Source organism: Wyeomyia smithii, chromosome 2 (genome assembly GCF_029784165.1).
Source record: "Wyeomyia smithii strain HCP4-BCI-WySm-NY-G18 chromosome 2, ASM2978416v1, whole genome shotgun sequence".
Lineage (NCBI taxonomy): Eukaryota > Metazoa > Arthropoda > Insecta > Diptera > Culicidae > Wyeomyia > Wyeomyia smithii.
In genome coordinates, this window is record NC_073695.1 from 160,789,065 (window position 1) to 160,812,774 (window position 23,710).

Below are 23,710 nucleotides of genomic sequence, written 5' to 3' on the forward strand. Positions count from 1 at the left end.
TGGTTGTTTTCCAGAAACTAAAAGTGGTCGTCTTTAAATTCAAAATGGTTTCCAGGGTCAATGTTTGGTTTCTATGCATCATCTCGATTACGGAAATATTCATATTGAGTATTATTCGGTCATTTTCGACTGTTTCCTAAAAGTTGCCATTTAACAATTCAAAATGGTGCCTGAGGTCAATTGTTAGCTCATTGCATCACTCTAGTTCCAGATATACTCATATTGGATGGTATTTGGTTATTTTAGGCAGTTTTTCACGAACCGGAAGTCGCCATCTTGGATTTCAAAATGGTATTTGAGATAATTTCTAGCCTCTGAGCGTCATTCTGGTTGAAGAAACACCCATATTGGGTGTTATCCGATCATTTTCGGCTGTTTCCCAGGAACCGGAAGTCACCAACATAGAATCCAAAATGGGGTGTGTGGTCGATTTCAGCTGCTGTGTATTATTCCAGATCCGAAGACACTCATGTCAGACGAAAATCTGCTAGTTTTGGCTATTTCCTAGAAACCAGAAGTTGCCATCCTACAATTTATAGTGGTGTTCTTGCAACATTCTGGCCCCGGAGATACTCATATTGGGTGGTATTTTATCACTTTTGGCTGTTTTTCAGAAACCGAAAGTCGTCATATTGAACTTTAAAATTGCCTGTGCAATCAATTTCTGTCATCTGGGCGTAATTCTGGTTCCGAAAACATTCATATTGAATGGTATTTGGTCATTTCCGGCTGCTTGCCAGACACCGGAAGTCACCATCTTAAAATTCAAGATTGTGTCTGTGATCAATTTTTAGCTTCTGTGCATCTTTCTGGTTCCGGAGATACTCATATTCAATGGGAATCGTCCATTTCAGGCTGATTTCCAGAAACCGGAAGTTGCCATCTTACAATCCGAAATGTTGCCTGAGGTCGATTATGGAACATATTTGTTACCACTAAAACAGTCACCTGCCAAATTTGGTTCCATTTAGTTGGTTAGCTCTCAAGATGTGCAGAAATTTGTGTTTCATTTGTATGGCATCCGTCCCTTCCGATAGAAGTAGTGGTGTCAAAACATTATGGACATATTTTTTATCCCTTAAAACATCTACATGCCAAATTCGGTTTCATTTGCTTGGTTTGTTCTTGAGTTGTGCAGAAATTTATGTTTCATTTGTATGGGACCCCTCCCTTCCAGAAAAGGGAGGGGTCTGAAACTATCATAGGAACCTTTATAGGCACTAAAAACCCCTACATACAAATTTTCACGCCGATCGGTTCGGTAATTTTCGAGCCTATATGGATCAGACAGACCGGATTGCATTTTTATATGTATAGATTACAACATCTATATTTTTTAAGAGTGAATATACATTTATTGGAATGAAGCGTTCATGTAAATCTATTTTTACAATTAAAAGTTTGAATGAGAAAGGCTGGGTCTGACCGCTAGGTGGATTAATTCAGGTTTTTTTGAATAAAAGCTACAAATGATTAGCTAAACATTGAGGGTTATCTGATCATTAAGCTAATCATTATTCTAAGAGATGGCTGGACCGATTGTCACAATCTTAGTGTCAAATGAATGGTCTATTTGCCCTATTATCTTAGAGACTACGTAACGGATTTGGACAAAATTAGTGTCAAAATACGAACTACCTTTCAAATCCCTAACTAATGAACTTCACGGAGATTACACCTGTGGTTAGTTTTGTCCAGTTACTTATCTTTGTGCATCCACATAAATCCAACACATAAATTAAGTTACTTTAGTAAGTAGGCGCTGTGATGAGAAAAAAAATTCACAACCTAATTGAGTGGCGTGTAGGGTGGGAGCGTGGGATATGACTACACATCAGCAACATCGAGTGGAGCTTCTGCACTCGCTGCGGCACTAGGGGAGAACCGTACAAGACGCACCAGTTGGGTAAGATGGCCCATGCTATTAATTTCCCAAAATACTTACACATGTGGCTTTTTATGACGATATTCTTCGCTTTTCTCATAAAAACCCAGCTTCTCTATAGTTCTCATATGAAAAAGTGTACCATAATGACCAAAATACTCAAAAAAAACTGTGCAATTGGCTGTGGTTCTGTCCAACATTATTCATGAATTTTATTTAAGCTCTTATGATTAACTGACTTGCAAATAATACAAAAAACTATGGTTTACCTAACCTTTACATTTTTGGAGTTTATAATACTATGAGTATTTCAAATTATTTCACTAACCTTCGTCAACTTTTACCTAAAAACAATCAAAACTAAAGTTGGGGCAGAATGCACTATGAAGAGCTTGCAGGAGATTGCTTGACAATTTAGAGCATGTTCCATTATTTTAGATTTTACTTTCGAGACTTCAAGCGCTTCTCACTTCGCGTGCTGATTTCTGCTAGTGGCATATTAGCCTACTGCTTTGGAGCATACTGACCTTTGTTGTGGTGCGTTTTGGTCACGGGCTTGTTTGGCGGCAATGGTAATTTTTACCAAAAAAGACATTGAAATTGAGTATTTTATAACAAACTCCGTCATAAACATATAATAAAAAGATCCTTCAATAATCCTACACGTTCAATGTCGCTTTGAAATGATTTGAAGCGCTGTAAATCGCGCCAATGCTTACCTGGTGCGTTTTGTACAATCCTCCCCAATCTGGTTGCACCCTTCTTCCACTCCGGAATCGAATTTAAACTTCAATGTTATTCAAAATAAATACAAACAGTTTCTAGAGATTCTGATATAGGTACTGCTGAATTGAAAAAGTACGCTTTATTTAAATCAATGATAATGAAAATTTACTCTTCGGGCCTTGATTAGAGTAAAATTATCTAAAACTTCTTCTAGAACGATCGCCTCGATTAATTCGTTTTCAACAGACAAGATCAACAAGTTTTAATGACCGATCTTAAATGATTCTTAATGAACTTAAGTTTAAAAAAAAAGACATGAAATCTCACTCCACGATAAATGCGAGTATTTCACGTGAACTTCAATTGAGCAGCTCCTCTACTGATATTTGTGTAGCGATCATGTGTCATCGAAATCTTGGGATTTCCATTAAAAAATCGTGTTCCGAAACTTCATTGTAGAATAACGACACCTTTCGAACAAATTTTTCCAATTGGCTTGTAAAGCTATATCTTTTGAAAAAGATGAGTTCAAAAAAATGTTTACTGTTGTCCTTCGATTTTTGTTGAAAAAACAACCACTTGAAATCTTTTGAATCCATTAAGTTGCCCATGTACATATTGTCATCCATCAGTAAATGTAGGGTTGACGATTGAAAAATGTACTAACTGGGAAAATAGTTAATTAGAAATTTTCGAAAAATGTAGTCCAACAGGTGGTACCCGAACCCACAATCATTAGTCCTACATTTACTGATTGAAATAAAAATAGCTTGAGTTGCATTATAGTAAAACAAAGAAAAAAACTGAAAAATTGACGAAATTACCGAAACGATATCTAAAAATAAAAAAAAAATTTTGGATTAAGACATAAAAAAAATCTTTATACTATTTTTGTTAAAATTTGGAATAATGTCAAAATTAAACAAACAATTTATTTATTGGGGAAATTTTCAGCCTTTTTGATTCAATGATAATTTTGTATTTTATTCAATTTTCTCAACTTAAATGCAAAATAACTTGAAAGCGGTTGTATTTACAAAGTTATTAATCATAAGCTTTTCGATTCGAAATGACCATTTAAATTGTCTAAAATCATTGGATCATTAGCTTTAAGTTACACCATTGGGACACCTGCTTGTCTGTTGGTAAATAGACCAAATGAATGACAAAATAAATAAATTGGAGAAGTTACAAATGTTTTGAAAATGTCGATGTTCAATTTTTTTTAAACTTAACCTATCATAAAAAAATTATCAAAAGTTGCGTTTTACTTTCATATTCCTCTGAAAAAATTAAAGAACTTTTAGTTTCTTTCAATTAAAATGTGTTAATTTCCAATTTCTTTGAGTAAAAAAAAGTTTTACGGTGTATATTTTTTTACAAGGCATTAATAATCTCTACAACTTATTCTCAAACAGTTTTTCTAATAACAAACGGTTTATTCAAATGAAAAATGGATGATACTCGACCATAGGTCTTTTGGAGTGATTATGCCAATAAGCCCTCCTCAAAAATTACTTATGATTAAAAAACAAATTACTTATTTACAAAGTTTCAACCAGACCGAAAAGGTCGATTATAAGAGTTGCTCTTTTGCGCGGCCAATTGCACAGAAGATACAACCGTTAGGGCTTCATCATCCATAACACAAAAAACTGTTTTTCTCATCGTATTCCTGATTAAACTGTTTTTTTTTTTTTTTTTTTTTTTTTTTCAAAAAACATGGTAATACTGAATGTATATGAAAGTATGGGTAGGGGAATTGTGGGTAAAATGAACAGGGGTGATAAAATGGACACCCGTTTAAATCTTGACTATTACGTTGAAAAATAGTACAAACTTCTTTGGCACCTTATCTTAGAGGCACTAGAAGCTATTTGAGACAAAGTATTCGTCATGAAACAGTCAAACAGTCAAAATAATACACAAAAACAAAAACACCCATGGTGATGGTGAAAAAAATGTGTTATTTTCTATTGAAAAATCTAGATGCTTCGTGTTTATATCAGAAACACGCAAAGGTAAACTCGGACCGATGAACAGATGACCGCGGTTAAACGTACCGTTGAATGCGGAATGTCCGTAAAAAAAGCTTCCGCCATTTCTCAGTTTCTTGCGGATAAGGTCATATATTGTTATTAATTCTACGACAAACAGAATTCAATGAAAATTGAACTGTTGGTGAATGCATAAGTGGGTCACGTGCTAAGGAACAACATTTTACTATCCGTAAAGGGATAATTAATGTTCACGGCCAAGGTGTTCATATTACCACCTCACTATGTTCATTTTACCCACACGTCCCAAAAAACTACTTTCGAAAATGCTCATGAAAACTACGAAAAATACTATATTTTAGTACTTCTTCTTATTTTTTGTATCAACCATTAGTGACTCAGTTAATGTGTGCTATCGACTCATAGTTGTGGTGTTAACTGTGGAGGAAATTGGGAAATGGCTTAGGGTGTCCATTTTATCACCCTTCCCCTAAGCATAAAAATAGCACCCCTGGCTCACTAAGTATAGCGTTTATTTGGGATTATCCTCAATTGAAATTATATTCAATTTGATTGCATTTTTAGAGCACGTCTAAATATCCTCATTCCGCAGGAAATAGACAAGGTGCCAATTCTATGCACCTTTACAAGCAATCATATCTTATATAGTTATTTCACCTTGTTAATTTCAGTTCCATTTTTCAGACTCACAGAGGGTCTTGGTTGACACAAAAGTTTTTGTTTTCAAGGTCATGATTAAAAATATAAGATACTCGAATTGAGAGGGGCTGGCAACACGGCTAACTGATAATACGTGCCCCGAAAGCTATCCGTTGAAGTTATTGATTTATAAGTGAATTGAGGGGCCAAACTTGCTAAAAAGTGTAAAGTTGTGATCTATGATGCTTTGTCTAAGTGAGAAAAGTGAAGGTGTTCCTTGCGTGGGAGTTATAATTTATCCATGAAATCAAATTGAAAATTGTAAGGCCAGTTAAGTTGCGTGAGTGTGAGTGCCTACTTTGTGCGTCGCGCTAACTAGCGGTTCATTATTATCGTGCGAAAATGGTGGTGGTGTGAACGAAGAGAACAGGACTTCCTGGAGAGCGGAGAGAGTAGCGTTGCGCTGGCAACTAGCACAGCGTTTGTTTTGCTGGCATAGGCATAACCAAACTAAAACAGATGAGTATATGTTTTTTGTATTAAACATTTCAAAAATGCATAGGCTCTGTGTGTAGTGGTTTTTAGCGGGCTTTGGACTTTGGCAGAAGTGTGAATGTGTGATGTGTTGGGTGCACGAGGTGCAGTGATGCCACATTTTCATCTATATTTTGGATCTCAAAAAATCTTAATGCCTTGGTAAAATTTGAAAAAAATCTGTAAAATAAAATCTGCATATATACTGGACATATCCTTCTCGAAAAAAAATGCGATATAGCTTGTTTAACATTTTTTCCGCGAATTCATTCATGCACACGTTAAAGTGTACACGGGTAGAAATAAAATCTCGAAAACGGGCAAAATGACTCATGATTTCATGATTTGGATGTATTTTCATGGTATGAATATACACCATGAGTAAAAACTCATGGAATCATGAGCCAATTGTTCGTAACGCACCCCATGCGTTACTGTTTTGCTGACATCAAGAGCAATTTGGATTGAAACCATGATTTATGGGTCATGAAATTTGACTCATTTGACTTATGAAATCGGGCGTTCAATTTATAAAATCTCTCTTTGACTCATGGAACCATGATTGTGGTTTATGAAATCATGAAATGCGAGTCATAAAATATAGCATTTGGCTCCGGGAATCGAGTGTTTGATTTATGAATTTTTGCTTTGGCTTATTCTAACCCATGAAACTATGAGCTGAACTCGTGAAATCATGAGTCACGAGTCATGCAATTTAGCATTTGTCTCCAGGAATCGGGTGTTTGATTTATGAATTCTTGCTTTGGCTACTGGAACCATGATTTTGGTTTATGAAATCATGAGTTGCGAGTCGGGACATATAGCATTTGACTCCAGGAACCGGGTGTTCGATTTATGAATTCTTGCTTTGGCTACTGGAACCATGATTTTGATTTATGAAATCATGAGTTGCGAGTCGGGACATATAGCATTTGACTCATGAAATCGGGTGTTCGATTTATAAAATCTTGCTTTGATTTTGGAAACCATGAATTGAACTCATGATTGATTGGGCTAGTTTCATGAAATTAAGATTTGTGCGATCCGATTCACGAAATAGCCCAATCCGCACGAGAGTCACAAATAAAATAAGACTTTTTTCTTACAATTGTCCCCCGAATGTTTTAAAAATAATATGGAAATAGTTTTTGTACGCGAGTAACCATTACTTTTTATGGACTGGCAGCACGGCTACATTGATTATACGTGCGATGGAGCTGCTCCTACAAGTTATTGTTTTGCAAGTGATTTATGTTGACAAATTTGCTGAAAAGTAAAAATAAGTGTTCTTCAATGATTTTTCTACATGAAAAAAGTGAAGTTTTAGTGTCCTTAGCATGAAATTGATAGATTGCATTTATGCTTCAAAAATGAAAAGCCAGCAGTGTTGTGTTGGTGTGAGTGCAGGCGTCGCGCTGGTTAGCACTGCGCTATGAACGATAGCTTTTGGAGACCGGGGCACGTCGATGTTACCATATTCCGGCAAGGAAAGCAATCATAATGGACTGTTTGGAGTGCTCAGATAAGTACCACATTAGGTAATACATTGTTATCAACATTGTTTTGTGTGGAAAAAGGGCAGTTTTTAGTGCATTTGCGTACATCAATCCACCGATATATAGTGGAGGGTAGAGAGGCAAGATTTATTTGCTTGTGTGTACATGTGATGAAGTCGGTGCGATGGTTACTCGGCGGTGGTATGAGTGTTGGCACGAATGAAGTGGTTGATGTGGAAACAAGTTTATTGAACGCTTGTTTTCATGCATTTGGCTAGTGGCTCGTCCGCACTGACAATGGGCTACGTTCATATAGTGAGCATCGCGTTTCATTCTAAGATTGTTTCAGATAGTGATGGGAAATATCGAGCGGAGTCGTTGACGATGGCATCGATGGTTTCCGAGTTTTTATCGATATTATCGAGAAATTACCGATGGCTTTTGACGTTTTCAATAGGACCTATCTGGCTTTGGTAACAGTGCGGGGTCACGGTAGCAGGGACAGTTTTTGTTTACCTCTAAGTTTTTCTTAAGTCTGTTTGACTGTGGTGAAGCAGTTGATAATTTTCCTATATGATGTTTTTTAGGTGCGGGAGGTGGATCACATGCTTTGTGCCACCTGCGACATATCGATGGTTGTCGTTGACACTAGGACTTTAGCGGTGTTATCGATGGGAGGCGGTTGTCGATGTTAAAGATGGGTACCAATAACTTTTCTATAATGTAATGGAAAATATGGGAAAGATCACGAAAGATCTTTATTCTTGAACGAAAATAGACCTGGAACTGAAATTTAAAAAGCAGGGTTTTCTATAAACTGCACACTATTTACCAATGTCATTGTCGGACTATGGTGCAGTAATGATAGCCAAAATCTTATGCTTCACTTTTTCGATTTTTATAGCTTTTGGGCAGATGTTTTATATAATACGTTCCAATTATGACTAGTTCGGCATTTTGTTAATAAACGTGAGACTATATATTGGTCAATATGGATAACTTCGTTTTTAAATTATTAAGGCTTTGTATGCATGAAACTTTGCCAGTTTTTCTATTTAATAGGTAACATTCACATCGAAATGTCGTATCCCCGAGCGTCTGCGTCGGTAGAAGGAAAAATAGCGGTCGTGCGTAATGCTTCGGTGTAAACCGCGTTTCCGGTTCGGGAGAGTTTTGCTCATATGAACGTTTTCGAAATTAAGTGATTTCGCGGAGTTTACCCAGATGCTTGTTCATGTCTCACCGAAGATTTCGTTCGGTCGATAAATATCGTGACTAACGAAAACGCGATGTATACCTTCCAAAGAATCGCGGCCAACGTGTACTCGAGATTGACAAATAGCTGGTTGCTACAAGTGGTAAAGGCTACTTCACGCGCGTCGTACGCAGAGGATCGCGGTGTTTGGCAAGAAAGATACTCATGGTTCGTTTCCGTAATGAGCGCGCATCATTTTTATATTCCGTTTTTCAGGTGTGTTTTTCGCGGGATCGTTTTCTTAGAGCAGACGAAGTGAATACGAGAGACGTCGTTAGTCGATCTGTTATATAGAAAATATCCGGTTGACCGAACCTAGAGAGACTCCGCGTTTATACATTTCAAGAGGCCGTATTATCTTCAGATAGATCAACAACGCGCAATAGCTTTCGGTATAAAGAGGATCACCTTACGAGGAGATATCCGATCATTGGAAGTTGTCTCGATTCGGTCAAAGATCCAGTATCCTTGCGTACGATTTATTGTTGCGGTGTTACATTTTCAAACTGAATAAGTTCGAATCGCATTATGAATATCGCGGCGGATGTAATGAACTCAATGGCGCGACACTTGCTGTAAAGAACCCGACGCTCGAAATCAGCGCATCGTTCACCAAAACGAACCCTGCTGTATACCTTGCCCTTTCTCCAACATCCCAGTGATTTCTCGTGAAAGTGCAGAGGTGTTCTCGGCTTCCATAAAGCGAGTATCACGTCAACATTTTCCTATACAAACTCCTTCTTTGACCTGCATTCGGATGCGGCCGGCGCTGGTATTGCCTGATAAACAGATTAAGATCACCAGTTTTTACACATTGAGGGTGCATGTTGGTCCCAAGCATCATCTATTGGTTCTCTGTGTAATTACTGCTGATCTGGCAATAACGGAGTAGCAACCGCGGGCGGTCAATCATGCTCATGCTCATGCTCATGCTCATGCGAGTAACCATTACTTTTTATAAAAAAACTTGTGTGAGTTTTCTCACAAAAGACACTAGCGCTATGATTATAAAACAAATTTTTGTTTTATTTTGTCTCTGTGATAATTGAACTAAAATTTATTTCTCCTCTGAAGGGTCACAGGCGAAATTATTCCACTTGTGAAACAAAATTATTTTTTCCATTAAGTAGGTGATAATTTGAATTTCAAATGGTATGTTCACACTTAGATTTTATTGCCGAGAACCCAACAGCTGATAAACTCAGCGAAATGTTCTACAAGTTCTCGGCAAACGAAACGTCAATACTTGCTGGTTTACGGTAAATAGATATATTTGCTGAATGTTCGTCGAAATATATTGCTGACATTCGTTAAAAACTTCGCCGAGCTCAATCAGCTGTTGGGAAGTTTGCCGAGATAAATTAAGTGTGTTGTCTTAGAATAGTCACTAAGTCATTAAAAGGTACATTTAAATTTTTCTGATAACTTCATGGTGACCATTTTGAATTTCAACCATTTTTGATCGTTTTTCCTAACGGATTTTATTTTTTCTGAAAAAAGTACTGTAACTCTTTATTGATGACATTAGAGAACACAAAATGTTTCTCATCTATTTTTTTAAATGTCATTTGAATAGCATTGCATTTGCACTTTACATAGATGTTCTTATGGGCTGAAGATGTCATTTTGTGCTATTATTATTTTTTGTTTTTGGTCACGAATAATTTGGCAGCATCCATAAATTACGTAATACCTATAGGAGGGAGGAAGGGATATATTTTTTGGCATAACAATTTGTTATATAGGGGAGGGGAAGGTAAGATCAGCGTTACGTAACAAAAAATCCATGGGGAGACTTTCCAAATATGAGCATTTTTATTTGGCATATTCTCCTACAGCGTTACGTAATTTTTATGGGGGGTAGGTTTTGGCGTTACTTTTCGTTACATATGGGAGGGTGGGGGGCTTTTTAGCGTTACGTAAATTATGGATGTTGCTAAGGCAATCGACGAGACAGGTGCGGTCAGCTGATTTCAGTTAGTTTTCAACTTTTGACAGCCTTAGGTATGTTCGAACGGTCGCAACTTGGATGCAACCCGGATCGAAAAGCACGAAAAACATACGATCGGTTGCTCCAGTATGGTTAGTGACAATCCTTTACCCAATAATAAAATATCACTTTAGATTTTTTTCCGGCATTAAAAGATTTTGTGTTTGGTTGTGTTTTGGTTTTACAACTTCAAAAAACAATTACAAACTTACAAGCAGTGAAACAATGGTTATGGTTAAATGGTTAAAAAATATTTTTAGAGACAGAACGGTTTGTTTAATCGGTGTGACTTCTTCAGAAAAGTTGCAGATAACAGTTTTATCTTATCGATAAAAGTATACACAAAAAAAAATTTATTTTGCAACACTGAACAAGGAAAACAACTTGTTTTAAAGTTTTTTTTTACTACAAATGGTTTATGGTTGTATGCTCCAGTGTTGTTAAACTCGCTCTAAACAAGCATGCGATACTCCAAGTAGTGTTCTCACCGCTACCAAAATCACACACACAATGGAGTACCTCCACCATTCGAACGGTCTCTCGTTCTTTCACACTTCCTTCATTTCACACCACCGAGTGTTGACGCTTGCGTGTTTTCTTCGCTCCCAAAATCATGGACACACACTCCTATTTACGGTCTTATTCACGTGCACTCCCCTACTCGCGAGCACGATCAGCCAAAAATAATTGTTTCAAGACGCATCGGAATGGCGTGGCGTGATGCAACGGATCGATTATAGTTAGGTAAACTGTGTTAATGTAGTAAAAGCTGTTCCTATCAGATGCTTAAATGTTTATAAGTTGTCGTCAAAATGTCGCCTCAAATTCTCTCAGAAAGCAATATGTTGAACATCATGGACATCCTGAATAGTAGAACTAATGTTTGACGTTGGTGGTTGCTCTGAACTGGGTTCCTTCGCATTATTGTGGAAAACATCAACAGGGTCTACTTATAAAAAAGTTGGTCACTCAGTTATTTGTTCCTTGGTGCACATTTAAATTTCGAACTCGTACTGAGACATGAAGATCATATCGAATTTACAATCGTCTATATCAAGGCACACTAACATTTTGATTAAGGTGTAATGTATGAACGACAAAATTTTAACTCTTCTATTGACTATTTAGTTCATCCTTGAAAGGACAATTAGTTTTTTAATTCAATTTAGGATATGATGCTGATCCCATCTCTGTGCTATTCCTGACATTAAAAGCTGTTCACTAGTAAACTGATTGCTTTTACAAGACTTTTTAATAAATTTTGTTTAATTTTTTGTTATTTTAACACTTTTCAATAACAATTTTCAATAGAAGGGTAGCGAAAGGCTTCGGCAGGTTTTCTGCAGCAATCTTAACCACTGCCGACGCCGTTCGCTACCTACAATAGTTCAAATAATCAAATTACAATTGTATGTATTTGGGGGCTCATGCGTGGATAATTTTCAATTGATTGCTACAAAAACGACGGGAATGCGTTGGGAACTAAGCGGCTTATAAGCATTTTTGTCCCCTTTTCCGTTTTTATATTTTCATTTTCACCCCAATGTAGCCGATCTTCCTGAGAAATGTAGTTCTACGTAAAAAAACAAGTCTTTATTATGCTCAACTTCAGTGATGTGTCAAGATAGTTTACAGTTCCAAAATTGTCAGAAAACCTGGTTGGAGGACACACAGGTATTTCACCAATCTGCAGTTTACAGTTCATGCGAAGCGAATACAACCACCACCTAACTGATTAAGGAGCGGGGGTGATAGATGCAACCGAAAGATCATTCAAATCGATTGAGTTACTGCCGCGGCTTGCAGAATTACGTACGCACAGCTGTTTAAATTTAACAGCATTCGTTGGCACAGCCGGCACATTATTTAGTTTTTCGACAAAATAGGCACGAATTCTTCTACCGCCTTTATCTTTACAGGCGGGACAAATAAGCATTGCCTTCCCTTGTGCGAACAAATCCTTGTGGGCACGACCGTTAATTTCACAACATTGCTAGCCGATGTGACAAAAGGCATCGCAGAAACCGCGGGGCACTGGTTTCAAATCATTAATAGGCAAATGACACTCGCCGCACAGCTTCTTATCCATCAATTCTAGCAGCAATCGTATGTTCTCTGCCGCAGTTGTTTCAGTTTCAACCGCACTTGATAATACTGTGTTGAGTAAGTTTATGCAACCGGACACTCGTCTTATGTTTTATCAGCACGTTCACTCGCGAAAACCTTGTTTTGCACATGAAATATGCTAGTCCACCTACGGTATTAATCAGTGTTTCTATACTTGCAATTACTGAATATACCGGCGCACAGTTTGACAGATATGTGTTACGTTTTTAGCAGTCATGAGTCGTATTTATAAAAACGCCCTGAGTAGCTCATGATATTCAGAGTCCAACCCATGGTATCATGAGTCATAACTCATGATTCTACGAGTCCATGCGACAGCGATGTGTTACGCTTATAATAGCCATGAGTCACATGAGTCGTATTTATAAAAACGCTTTTCATAGCTCATGATATTCGGGGTTGACATCATGATATCATGAGTCATAGGTCATGATTCTATCGGAAAACAACATTCATGATTTCATGACCTGAAAGGTCATGAAAACGGGAAAATATTTTACCCGTGTAGCATATGAATATAATAAAACCTCCGACACGCTCCACCGCATTTGAGTTAATTTATATTTTCCAATTATATAAAGAAGTTTAATTTACGACCCCATGAAAACCCAAAAAATCTGTATAAATCTGTATTATTTCCAAAAAATCTGTAATCTGTATATGCAGATATCTGTTTGAAAAATACGCAAAAAATCTGTATAAATGCAGATAAATCTTATACACTGTGGCATCACTGACGAGGTGTGGTAGCTTTTCGGCTGCGAGTAGAGTTCTTTTCCAAACTAGATTGTGCGATGAGTCTTGAAATGTTTTACTTTTTTTCTTCCATAAGTAAAAGCACTGAGAATCGTCAGGTAGGTTAACTTATCAACGGGCTCGATACGACAGACACGATTCGCGCGCGTTCGAATATTGTTCACATCATGTGATGATCCACCGGATACCACGTAGTTGCCAGTTTGAGGAACGACGCCAAGTATGATGACAGTTCTACAAGGTATGCTATTCACGTCGATGCATTAGTATTAGTGATCGTTATGAACTTTTTCCAATTTTGTACGAAATTTGAAATGATTTTGCATTTTAAACTAAACTTATAAATCATACTTTCCTGAAAAGTTATAGAAATGATGTTGAAACATGTTTTATTTGTGGGGAATACATAAACATGCTGCGGTTTAGGTAAAATATGCTGTTTTTCATCAATTTGCCGGTAACCTTTTTGCACTTTTCGTTATTTTCTTGTACTCTAATAGCGCTTCTAAATAGAGTCGCTTATGTTTCATACAGTAACAAAAGTCATGAGCTATGACTATGACCTAGATTATGCTCCAACTATTAGAAATATAGCATTTTTATATATTTTATTCCGACATATTGTCGCAATTTTTCACACTAAATCTAAATTAATATCAATTTCTTGTGTGTTTTAACTGAAGATTCACTCTCCAACCAAAAAAATCAAATATAAAACAACATAAAACGAGAAATTTCCAAAAATGTTCCGAGTTCCATACAAAACGCGAAATTTTTCATAACGAGATATGTTTGTGTGCGTGGATTGACAAAAATGTAGCATACCTTGTAGAACTGTCATCATACTTGGAGGAACGACGTACCGCGCCATTTTGATTGTGCTCGTTACACATTCAAACTGTTACAGTTTCGATTGTCCAAATAGAAAACAGAGTGCAATTAAGGTGTTTTTCTGGAGACTTTTTTCGTGAGGTTTTGTGTAATAGTGTTGTTTTTTAGAATTTATGGTGGAATAGATCAAGTGATTAATTGAGATTAAACACACTGACTCTCGCATGAAAGGTAATAGAAAATTCAATGGAGTTTAGTTTGACTTTTGTTGATTATTTAGTCAGCCTGAAATAATCATGAATGGTTTGGTCTTGTCGATAATTTTAAGACTTTTGATTAGTATGTTCATCTACACCTGATGTTTGCACTTAATGTTTTAGATGCACCAAGCTTTGCCATTTTATTATCTTCCAACAGGATCACACCCATTATAAAGTAATGAGTAGCTCAACTTAGTAACGAGCCAACATGACGCATAGTATACCTAGAATCCGTCATCTACCGCGGTTTTTCACGGTCAGGCTTCAAGTAGGGTTTTATCAGCAAAACATGTTCTCACCTCGAGAGCAATGGTGTGGTTTGTGGAAGCTGGGAGTATGGTGCAGTGATAATACATGAAATCTTATGCTTCACTTTTTCGATTTTTCTAGCTTTTGGGCTATTTATGTTTTGTATATGTGGTCCCCGTGGCTCTGTGGTTAGCGATGTCAGTCGGCTAGCTCTCCCACACAATTGTGATATCGGGTTCGATTAATGATCGAATCGAAGATCTTTTCGAGCTGGAAATTTTCTCGACCCACCACTGGGGTACGGTGTATCGTTGTACTTATCCTACACATGCAAAATGTGCCGAAAACAATATCGATAACGAATTCTCTTAACTCTTAGCGATATTAAAATACTATGTTCCAATAATGACTAGGTCGGCATTTTGCTAACAAACTTATGACCATATATTGGTCAATATGGAAATTTGCATTTTTAAATTATTCAGGCTTTGTATGCATGAAACTTTGCCAATTTTTCTATTTAATAGGCAACATTCGCATCGACAACTAAGCGAGAATCGGTGTGAAATGTCGTGTCCCCGAGTGTCTGCGTCGGTAGGAGGGAATAGAGCGGTCGTACATAGTGCTTCGATGTAAACCGCGTTTTCGGCTCGGGAGAATTTTACTTATATGAACGTTTTCAGAATATAGTGATTTCGAGAGCTATATCCAGATTCTTGTTCATGTCTCACTGTGACTGTTTAACCGAAGATTTCGTCCGGTCGATAAATATCGCGATTAACGAAAACGCGATGTATACCTTCCAAAGAATCGCGTCGGCCGTTGTGTATTCGTTTCTTCGAAAGTACTCGGGATTGACAAATAGCTGATGGCTACGAGTAGCAAAGGCTACATCGCGGGCGTCGTACGCAGAGGATCGCGACGTTTGGCAAGAAATAGAAAATGTCCGGTTGATCGAACCCCTAGAGACTACGCGTCGATACCTTCATGAGGTCGAATTATCTACAGATAGATCAACAACGCACAATTGATTTCGGTGTAAAGAGGATCACCTTACGAGAAGATATCATATCATTTGTAGTTGTCCCACTTTGATCGCGTACGATTTATTGTTGCGGTGTTACATTGTCAAACTGAATAAGTTCGAATCGCACTATGAATATCGTGGCGGATATAATGAACCTGTTCGCGCGATACTTGTTCTAAAGAACCCGACACTCGAAAACAGCGCATCGTTTACCAAAACGAACCATGCTGTGTACCTTGCCCTTTCTCCAACATCCCAGTGATTTACAAATTCCTTTTGTGACCTGCATTCGGATGCGGCCTAATACAAAGAGTAAGGTCACCAGTTTTCACACATTGAGGATGCATGTTGGTCCCAAGCATCATCTGTTGGTTCTCTGTGTAGTTACAGCTGATCTGGCAATAACGGAGTAGCAACCGCGGGCGGTCAATTATGCTCATGCTCATGCTCAAGGTCATGAATTAAAATATTAAATATTTGGTTGCTTATTGAATATCGAAGATCGATGGAAAAAAGTATTTCACTTCAATGATTTTAAATGTTTATTTTTGATTTCAGTGGCTGATATAACTGCTGGAAAATACAAGACATCCGCTATTGCTTTATTCGAACAGTTTTGGTCTGTAGGTGTCATACTTCTGCCGGCTGTTGCAAGTTTTTGGTCAAGCTGGTCTCATTTGTACTTAGCAATATCTTTGCCAACTTTTTTGCTCATTATTTTGCATAGGTAAGGGGATTTATGATTTTTAGGCTAATGTTAAAATAATATTTATGTTTCAAATAATTTGCAGATGGATTCCAGATTCTCCGAAATGGCTGCTTCAACAAGGTCGAATAAAAGAAGCCCAATATTTTTTGGAGGAAGCTGCAAAGATTAATGGAACAACAAAATATATACCTAGCGATTTGTCCTCACAGCTCAATGAAATTTCTGCCAAAATGAAATCAGAACCTGACCCTGATCCGTGGTGGAAAATATGGCAAGAAAAAAATGCACGAAGAAATTTAATATGCGCCCATCTAGCTTGGTCTATTTTTATTCCGGTATACTATGGAATGCTTTTGAACATTAGAGCATTCGGAACAGAACACCTTCGAATCAACACAGTGATAGCAGGTCAGCTTATACAAATTTTTGCTCTCCTTCAGACATTTTGACTTCTTGTTGTTTTTAGTAATTATACACTTTACTGTATATTTTCTTCATTTTTATTTCAATAACTTTTCACCTTACATATCTGTAGGCAGAACAACGTGTTTCAACCTTAACTTGAAGTCTTATTCAATGCTTTGATGTATGGTAACATTCAATCAGGGAAACCAGATGTGCAGATTTGTCTGAAAAACGCAGATTTTTAGAGTCAATGTGAAGATTTTTATCGATTTGCAGATTTTTCATAGTTTCTCGGATTTTTGTCAGAGTCTCCTAATATTAACGCAGATTTTCTCAAAATGTGTGCAGATTTTTGCAGACTTTCGCCTGCGCGAGCAAAATTTTTTCGGATAACGGATAGATTTTTTTTCAGATTTCAAGCAGATTTTTCCGGTTTTTCGTTGCAGCCCAAGTAACAAAACTGGTTTTATCAAAGTTTTGAAGCGCTGTTTTGGCTGTATTAAGCGCTTTAAAATTTTGATAAAACCTAATGTTACTAGGGAGTTGTAGACATTTTCTAAGAACATCTGGCATCTCTGCATTAGAGCAAGCACTGAAGAAGATTTAAACTGAAGGTTGAAAAAAATCCACATCTGCTTTCATATGTGTGCAGTGAAAATATACACTATACAACATAATATAGATCAGACATAATTGTTTTGCAGGGGCCTCGGAAATCACTGGTACATTTATTGGATGCTATCTCATAATGCGTACGAAAAAGAAATGGTTTTTAGCTGGTTTATTCAACATTGTTGGAGGTTTAGTAACATATTGTGGATGGCTCATTCCACCAGAAGGTTAGTATGACGTGAAAAATAATTTCTTTGAAGCAGTTAATTTAGTTATAAACATAAAAAAATAATCGAAACTATGAAATCGGAAATTCTCGAAAAGTATAATTTACTAGTTTTTATTTTTTGAGCAGTGAATGTGGGGTAGACTTCAGAGAAATGAATTAACTGGAAAAATAGGATACTAGAAATTTCGTAAAATTTAGTTCAGCAGGTGAATCTTGGTGCCCCTAGCAAAGATGTCTTTTGAGAGACTTAACCCTTAAATGCGCACGACGTTAAAAAAATCATCTAAAAATATAAAATCTTTGTTTAACAGGTTTACTACTCTGCTCTAACTAACCAATATGCATGAAAAACTTGAAAGATTAACTTTGTAATGTGCAAATATGAACATGTTGTTTTGAAACAACACTGCGACGTTATTGCAGAATAATGTCTAAGCAATTGATTTTGTTACCAGTTATTTTGAAATTGACCTTTTGTCAGTAAAATTTCTGATAATTCAGATATTTTAACTTACCATAAACGTTATTTTTAAATTTATTTTCAAAGACAGCCAGCACCAACAGGAAATCTCGCTATTTTTTTTCGTTTCCGATATTTTGGCAGATAAAATAAACACAAAACATTCAAATACATTATTTCTAGCTGTTAAGTTAAGAGCCTAGAGAAATGTTTCAATGAATTGTATTTCTAAAAAAAACCAAAAGACATATATTTTGAAACGTTATCAGCAATGTTGTTCAAAAACAATTTTCCCGTAAGTCGATTATACTTCAAAAGATGCATCAAAACGTAAAAATGCAATGTTTTTTCCAACAAATGCTATGTTTTTTCCAACAAAGATCCGCTATTGATCAAAGATATTGATTAAAGTTGTTTTGTTTCATGATTCTATAAGTTTCTGAAAATTTCTGCAAGAAATTTTAACTGCCGTGTGTGCAGAGCACATGGACAATTCAATTGGTGGTAATCTTGCAGTGGGATGTGTTAGGAAACGGCAGAAAATCGAAAATTGCTTGTCAAAAGTTAATTTTTTGGCAGGAAAAATTGATAGAAACCCAATTACAGGGTGGCCACTCAATATCAATTTTCGATTTCCCGTTTTTTTTCCCGGTTTCTCCGGTGATATTTAATAAAATTTCCCGGTGTTTCATTTTCAAAAGATATGAGAAAAAATCAATTTTCACATGCTTATTTATGCCTTGCAAAAATAGTGTTACAAAACTATGAAAAACATTTCTCCTTCATCGTTTTTAGTTGTTCGTCGACGTTAGCAAGTACCTTCATAGTGATCTGCTGCACAATTTTCGCCCTCTTTATCTTCAAATCGTTGACAATCGCCTTCTCGCGCTTTCTTGCTTCCTTCTGCTTCTTCCTTTGTCAAGCTACCCTCGAGCTTGCAGTGCTTCTGTATCAGGATGCCAATGAAATGCATGGGATAAATTTAAGAGTTGGGGCATTGAGTTTTTGTCTTTTCAAAAAATGTCCTTAGGCAAATTTTCAAGCGAACTTTGGGGAAAAGAGTCTTAGAGTGACCAATGAACGTTTTACTTTAGCATACCACACAGGGATGCAAACTGAAAAACTGGGACGAAATTTGTCCCTTTTCAAATGCTTATAGGTCGGTTGGTTTTCAACCGATTTTCTTCATTCTCGCAGCAATCGATTGGAAAATTATACACGCATCTGCCCAAATGCAGAAAAATGTTGTTTGAATCTACGAACTATTGCACTTTTGAAAATTGTCAAGCCTTGTTGAAAAAAAAATAACGTCTTCTGATTGGTCGCTTGCTTGCTGTGTGTGTATGATATGGTATCATGTGTGTATGTTTGTATGATATGGTATGATGTGTGTATGGTATAATAGACTGGGACACGGTTATATGGGAAAAAAGCGATGGTGTTATTTTTTCGCTCCCATTCACTTTTCGTGTTCCTTATGGGTCCCATAACAACTTTGTAACTTTTCAGATCGATCGGTGAAACGCTCGATTTGCGCCCGATTTTAAAAATTTCCATACGATTTTATATGGGAAAATCCACTTTTTCAAATCTTTCTCTCTAGAAATTCCCAGTTGGCCCCTAAAAATATATCGACACATGATATTTGTAGGAAATTTTACTGGAAAAAAAAACTCTTCTGAAGACCTCAAGGCGCTACCTTGCTTGTGAAAAAAGATATTCACCACAGACTGATTGAATATCTGACGAACGGCTCACCATTGAATTTTACTAGCAATACTGCTGCAGCTGCAGCTTGTTGCAAATTCAACCATGTGGTGAGAAATGATATCACTTAAATTTATCTTGGAGGCTTCTCTGAAAATACTCTGAGCAAAAATCACACTTTGAAAATTAATTCCACGCGAAATTATTTCTCATATTTAAGCAAGTCTGCAATAGCAGCATGCTGTAGCAGTGTTGCTGGAAAATTTCAATGGTGAGCCGTCCGTCAGACATTCAATCAGTTTGGGGTGAATAGCAGTTTCTACAAGCGACGTAGCGCCTTACGGTCTTCAGAAGAGTTTTTTCCAGGAAAATTTCCTACAAATATCATGTGTCGATATATTTTTAGGAGTCAACTGGAAATTTCTAGAGAACAAGTTTTGAAAAAGTGAATTTTCCCATATAAAATCGCATGGAAACTTCAAAAATCGGGCGCAAATCGGGCGTTTCGCCGATCGATCTGAAAAGTTACACAGTTGTTATGGGACCCATAAGGAATCCGGAAAAAGCATGGGAGTTAACATTTATTTTTTGTCCCACCCTAATGGTATAATGATATGGTATAATGATATGGTATGATGTGTGTGTGTCTATGATATGGTATGATTTGTGTGTGTTCTGTGTGTGGTTTTTAAGTCGGCACGATCTGCTAACTGCTGAAACCGGTTCACGAAATTCACAACCCTTCATTAGTAGACATTATAACTCATTACCCAAGTAAAAAAATTGGTTTTATCAAAGTTTTATAGCGCTCAATAGAGCCAAAAAAGCACAATAAAACTTTGATAAAACCAGTTTTGTTACTAGGGTAATGAAACACTCAATGCATTTGTTAATAGTGTACGTAGTTCTACGTCATTTATGCGGTCGTGTCTTGGATACAACCTCCTACTTTTTTTCGAAAAACTTCGATCCTGGGACTTACAAAATTTTCAAGCTGGGGCCAATGGAATGTATAAAAAATTTTATCATGGTCCGTAAAATAAATTCAACTGCCACTCTGAATAACCAATTTGAAAAAAAAATTTTTTTTGGCTGCTGTTTGTATTTGATATAGAAAAAAACTGAGAAATCTTTAACAAATAGCTCCTCAAGGTGACGTTTTTCCCCAACAAAATCTAGTAGTCAAAAGGTCGAACACAGAATAAAAAAACTTTTTTTTTCTGCGAAACACTTAATGTAGAGAATGTTGAAAATAACAGTCTTGATTATTTATATTATTAACGAAATTTCAGCAGATATTGACCTAGCTTCCGCAACATGACAGACGAATACAGTTTGTTAAAAATATTCATATATATTCTCTTTAAAGTATGTCACTTGCAAATGCAATTAAAATGATCCGCAATATAAATATGCTGCTTGTGATCAAAATCATATCAAAAATCGAGAAGTACAAACCGGGTAGCTCCGTTCCGGTCCGGTTCGAAATAAAATCGAGACTCGAAGTTTCCGTTCCTATCTGATTTTTGACCGGATTCTGCCCGATGCGATGTCGAACACTATTCACAAAAAGTTTCAATACGTCTCCCACGACACTGATTACTTTTTGACTTCTTTAGAAATCTGACAATATATGTTACGGAACAATAAATTTATCCACCTGACCAAGCCTGAATCTATTTGACGCAGATCTCACTGCGAAGCCGCTGTCGACTTTGGCTGAAACCAACAACCAGCTTTCCCCTAACCGGCAGAATCATGCCAGTTAGGTCATCGTGTAAAAAAACAGGTTTTCATGTTGACATTTACTCAGAAACTGTTGAACAAATAAAACGGCGGACATGAAAGATGATGATTTTCCCGGCGTGAAGCCTAATTTCCCGGTTTTCCCGTTTTTTTCCCGGTGGTTTGAAATTTCCGGCTTTTTCCCGCTTTTCCCGGTAGAGTGGCCACCCTGTAATTATCATAAAATAAAGTCTGCTGTAACATATAAAAAATAAAGGTATGATGTGGTTTTAAAAGTTCAGTGCGAATTTTGAAGGTATAGTGGTATAAAATATGAATTTTAACGGCAAAAACCCCCTATTTTGTATGGAACTCATGGAGAAATTGATTAAATGTGGAAAACATATATCATTTGAATCGCCTTCTTCTTCACTCTCAGCTGAAAAGTCTTCATCACTAGACTTTTCTATGAAACGACTTCGTAGCCGCAAGGTTACAGAGTTCACTTTAATAAGCGGGTGGTCGTGGGTTCGAATCTTTGTAGAATCAGGCCATTTGGTTTCTCCTAACAAAAATAAGTCCCTCTTATATTAAAACTGATCTGAGTAATGTATAATATTTCTCTTCAGAGAATTGTAATTATGGAGCGATCTTGGCTGCAGGAAAGAGGTTTCGATAAAATCCCTTCGTCTTAATAGAATAAGTACTTTTTATAGTAAAACAAATTTGAGGAACATTGACCAGAAAACCTCTGACCAGAAAAATGGAACCTTTATGACGCCGTTCGGACGCTTCCGTTGTAATCTTGTTCCGTTTGGGCTCAACAAAGCCCCTGAAATGTTCCAGCGTAGAATGGTAGAGTAGTGAGGGGCAAAAGTACGCACGGGGTAAAAGTACGCATTGGCCTTTTCAAAGCATACGAGCAAAATAAACTGGAAACATTGTATGAATTTGCAGTATCATAACGTCAGTTAATCACACATGTAAACACATAATATTCCGTTTAAATGGGGCGAAGCTATGAGGAAAGTAGTGTTTTGAGCTGTTGTTGTTGTTGAGCTGATCTAATTATCTTAGGTTTGGGAACTATGATTGACCTATTCGGAAACTACAGAAACTCTAAAACAACCCAAAAAAGCCCAAAAAGCTGTTGTATAATTGTGGTTTGTAGGGTGAATTTGTTCTGTCGGAAGTATTTTGATGTTTGTCATAAAACTCAAACCAGTTGGAAAACTCATTGTGGGGCAAAAGTACGCATAAACCGCGGGGCAAAAGTACGCACTAAGTGCCATAAACCGTAATGAAAAAATGTGTTTAATAACGATGTTTTTGTACAGAAATTACTCGAAAATAGCTAGTGATATGTGGATGTGCTCCGAAACTGAAGATAATTATGGTTTCATAATTTTTTAAATGGAATCTTGAGACCATTTTTAAAGGTTTGTTGATTTGCTTTCAAAATGGTCCTTCCGGAATAGATAGGGGCTTCTAGAAGCAAAAGAAACAATGGAAAATACAAGGCCAAATACCAACCAATATTTATTTTCGCAACTGCGGTGATGTCCACAGATCGGAAAATGTGTATTTCCGTAATCGAGATGATGTCCATAGACTGGATAACGTCCCCAGACACCATTTTCGATTCCAGAAGGCGACTTCCAGTTTCTGGAAAACAACAAAATGTGATCAACTACTAGGTAATATGAGTATTTTCGGAATCGGGATGATGCTCTGAGACCATTAAATGACCCCATACGCCATTTTGGAACCCAAGATGTCGACTTCCGGTTCCTAGGAAGCAACCCAGAACGATCGAGTAGGGTGGGACAAAAAAAAAGTTAGCTCCCATGCACTTTTCGTGTTCCTTATGGGTCCCATAACAACTGTGTAACTTTTCAGATCGATCGGTGAAACGCCCGATTTGCGCCCCATTTTTGAAGTTTCCATACGATTTTATATGGGAAAATCCACTTTTTCAAAACTTATTTTCTAGAGATGTCCAGTTGCCTCCTAAAAATATATCAATACATGATATTTGTAGGAAATTTTCCTGGGAAAACTCTTCTGAAG

General features: G+C 36.9%; 1 protein-coding gene across 1 annotated transcript in view; it reads left to right on the top strand.

The window, feature by feature from the left end:
- The window catches only part of LOC129720161 (organic cation transporter protein-like), a 66,165-nt gene that overhangs the window by 30,758 nt on the left and 11,697 nt on the right, over nucleotides 1-23,710 (top strand). Inside the window, exons 6-8 of the mRNA XM_055671596.1 lie at nucleotides 16,352-16,520; nucleotides 16,585-16,910; nucleotides 17,612-17,746. Of these exons, the coding sequence (XP_055527571.1) occupies nucleotides 16,352-16,520; nucleotides 16,585-16,910; nucleotides 17,612-17,746 (630 nt within the window). The remainder of the gene's footprint in view (nucleotides 1-16,351; nucleotides 16,521-16,584; nucleotides 16,911-17,611; nucleotides 17,747-23,710) is intronic.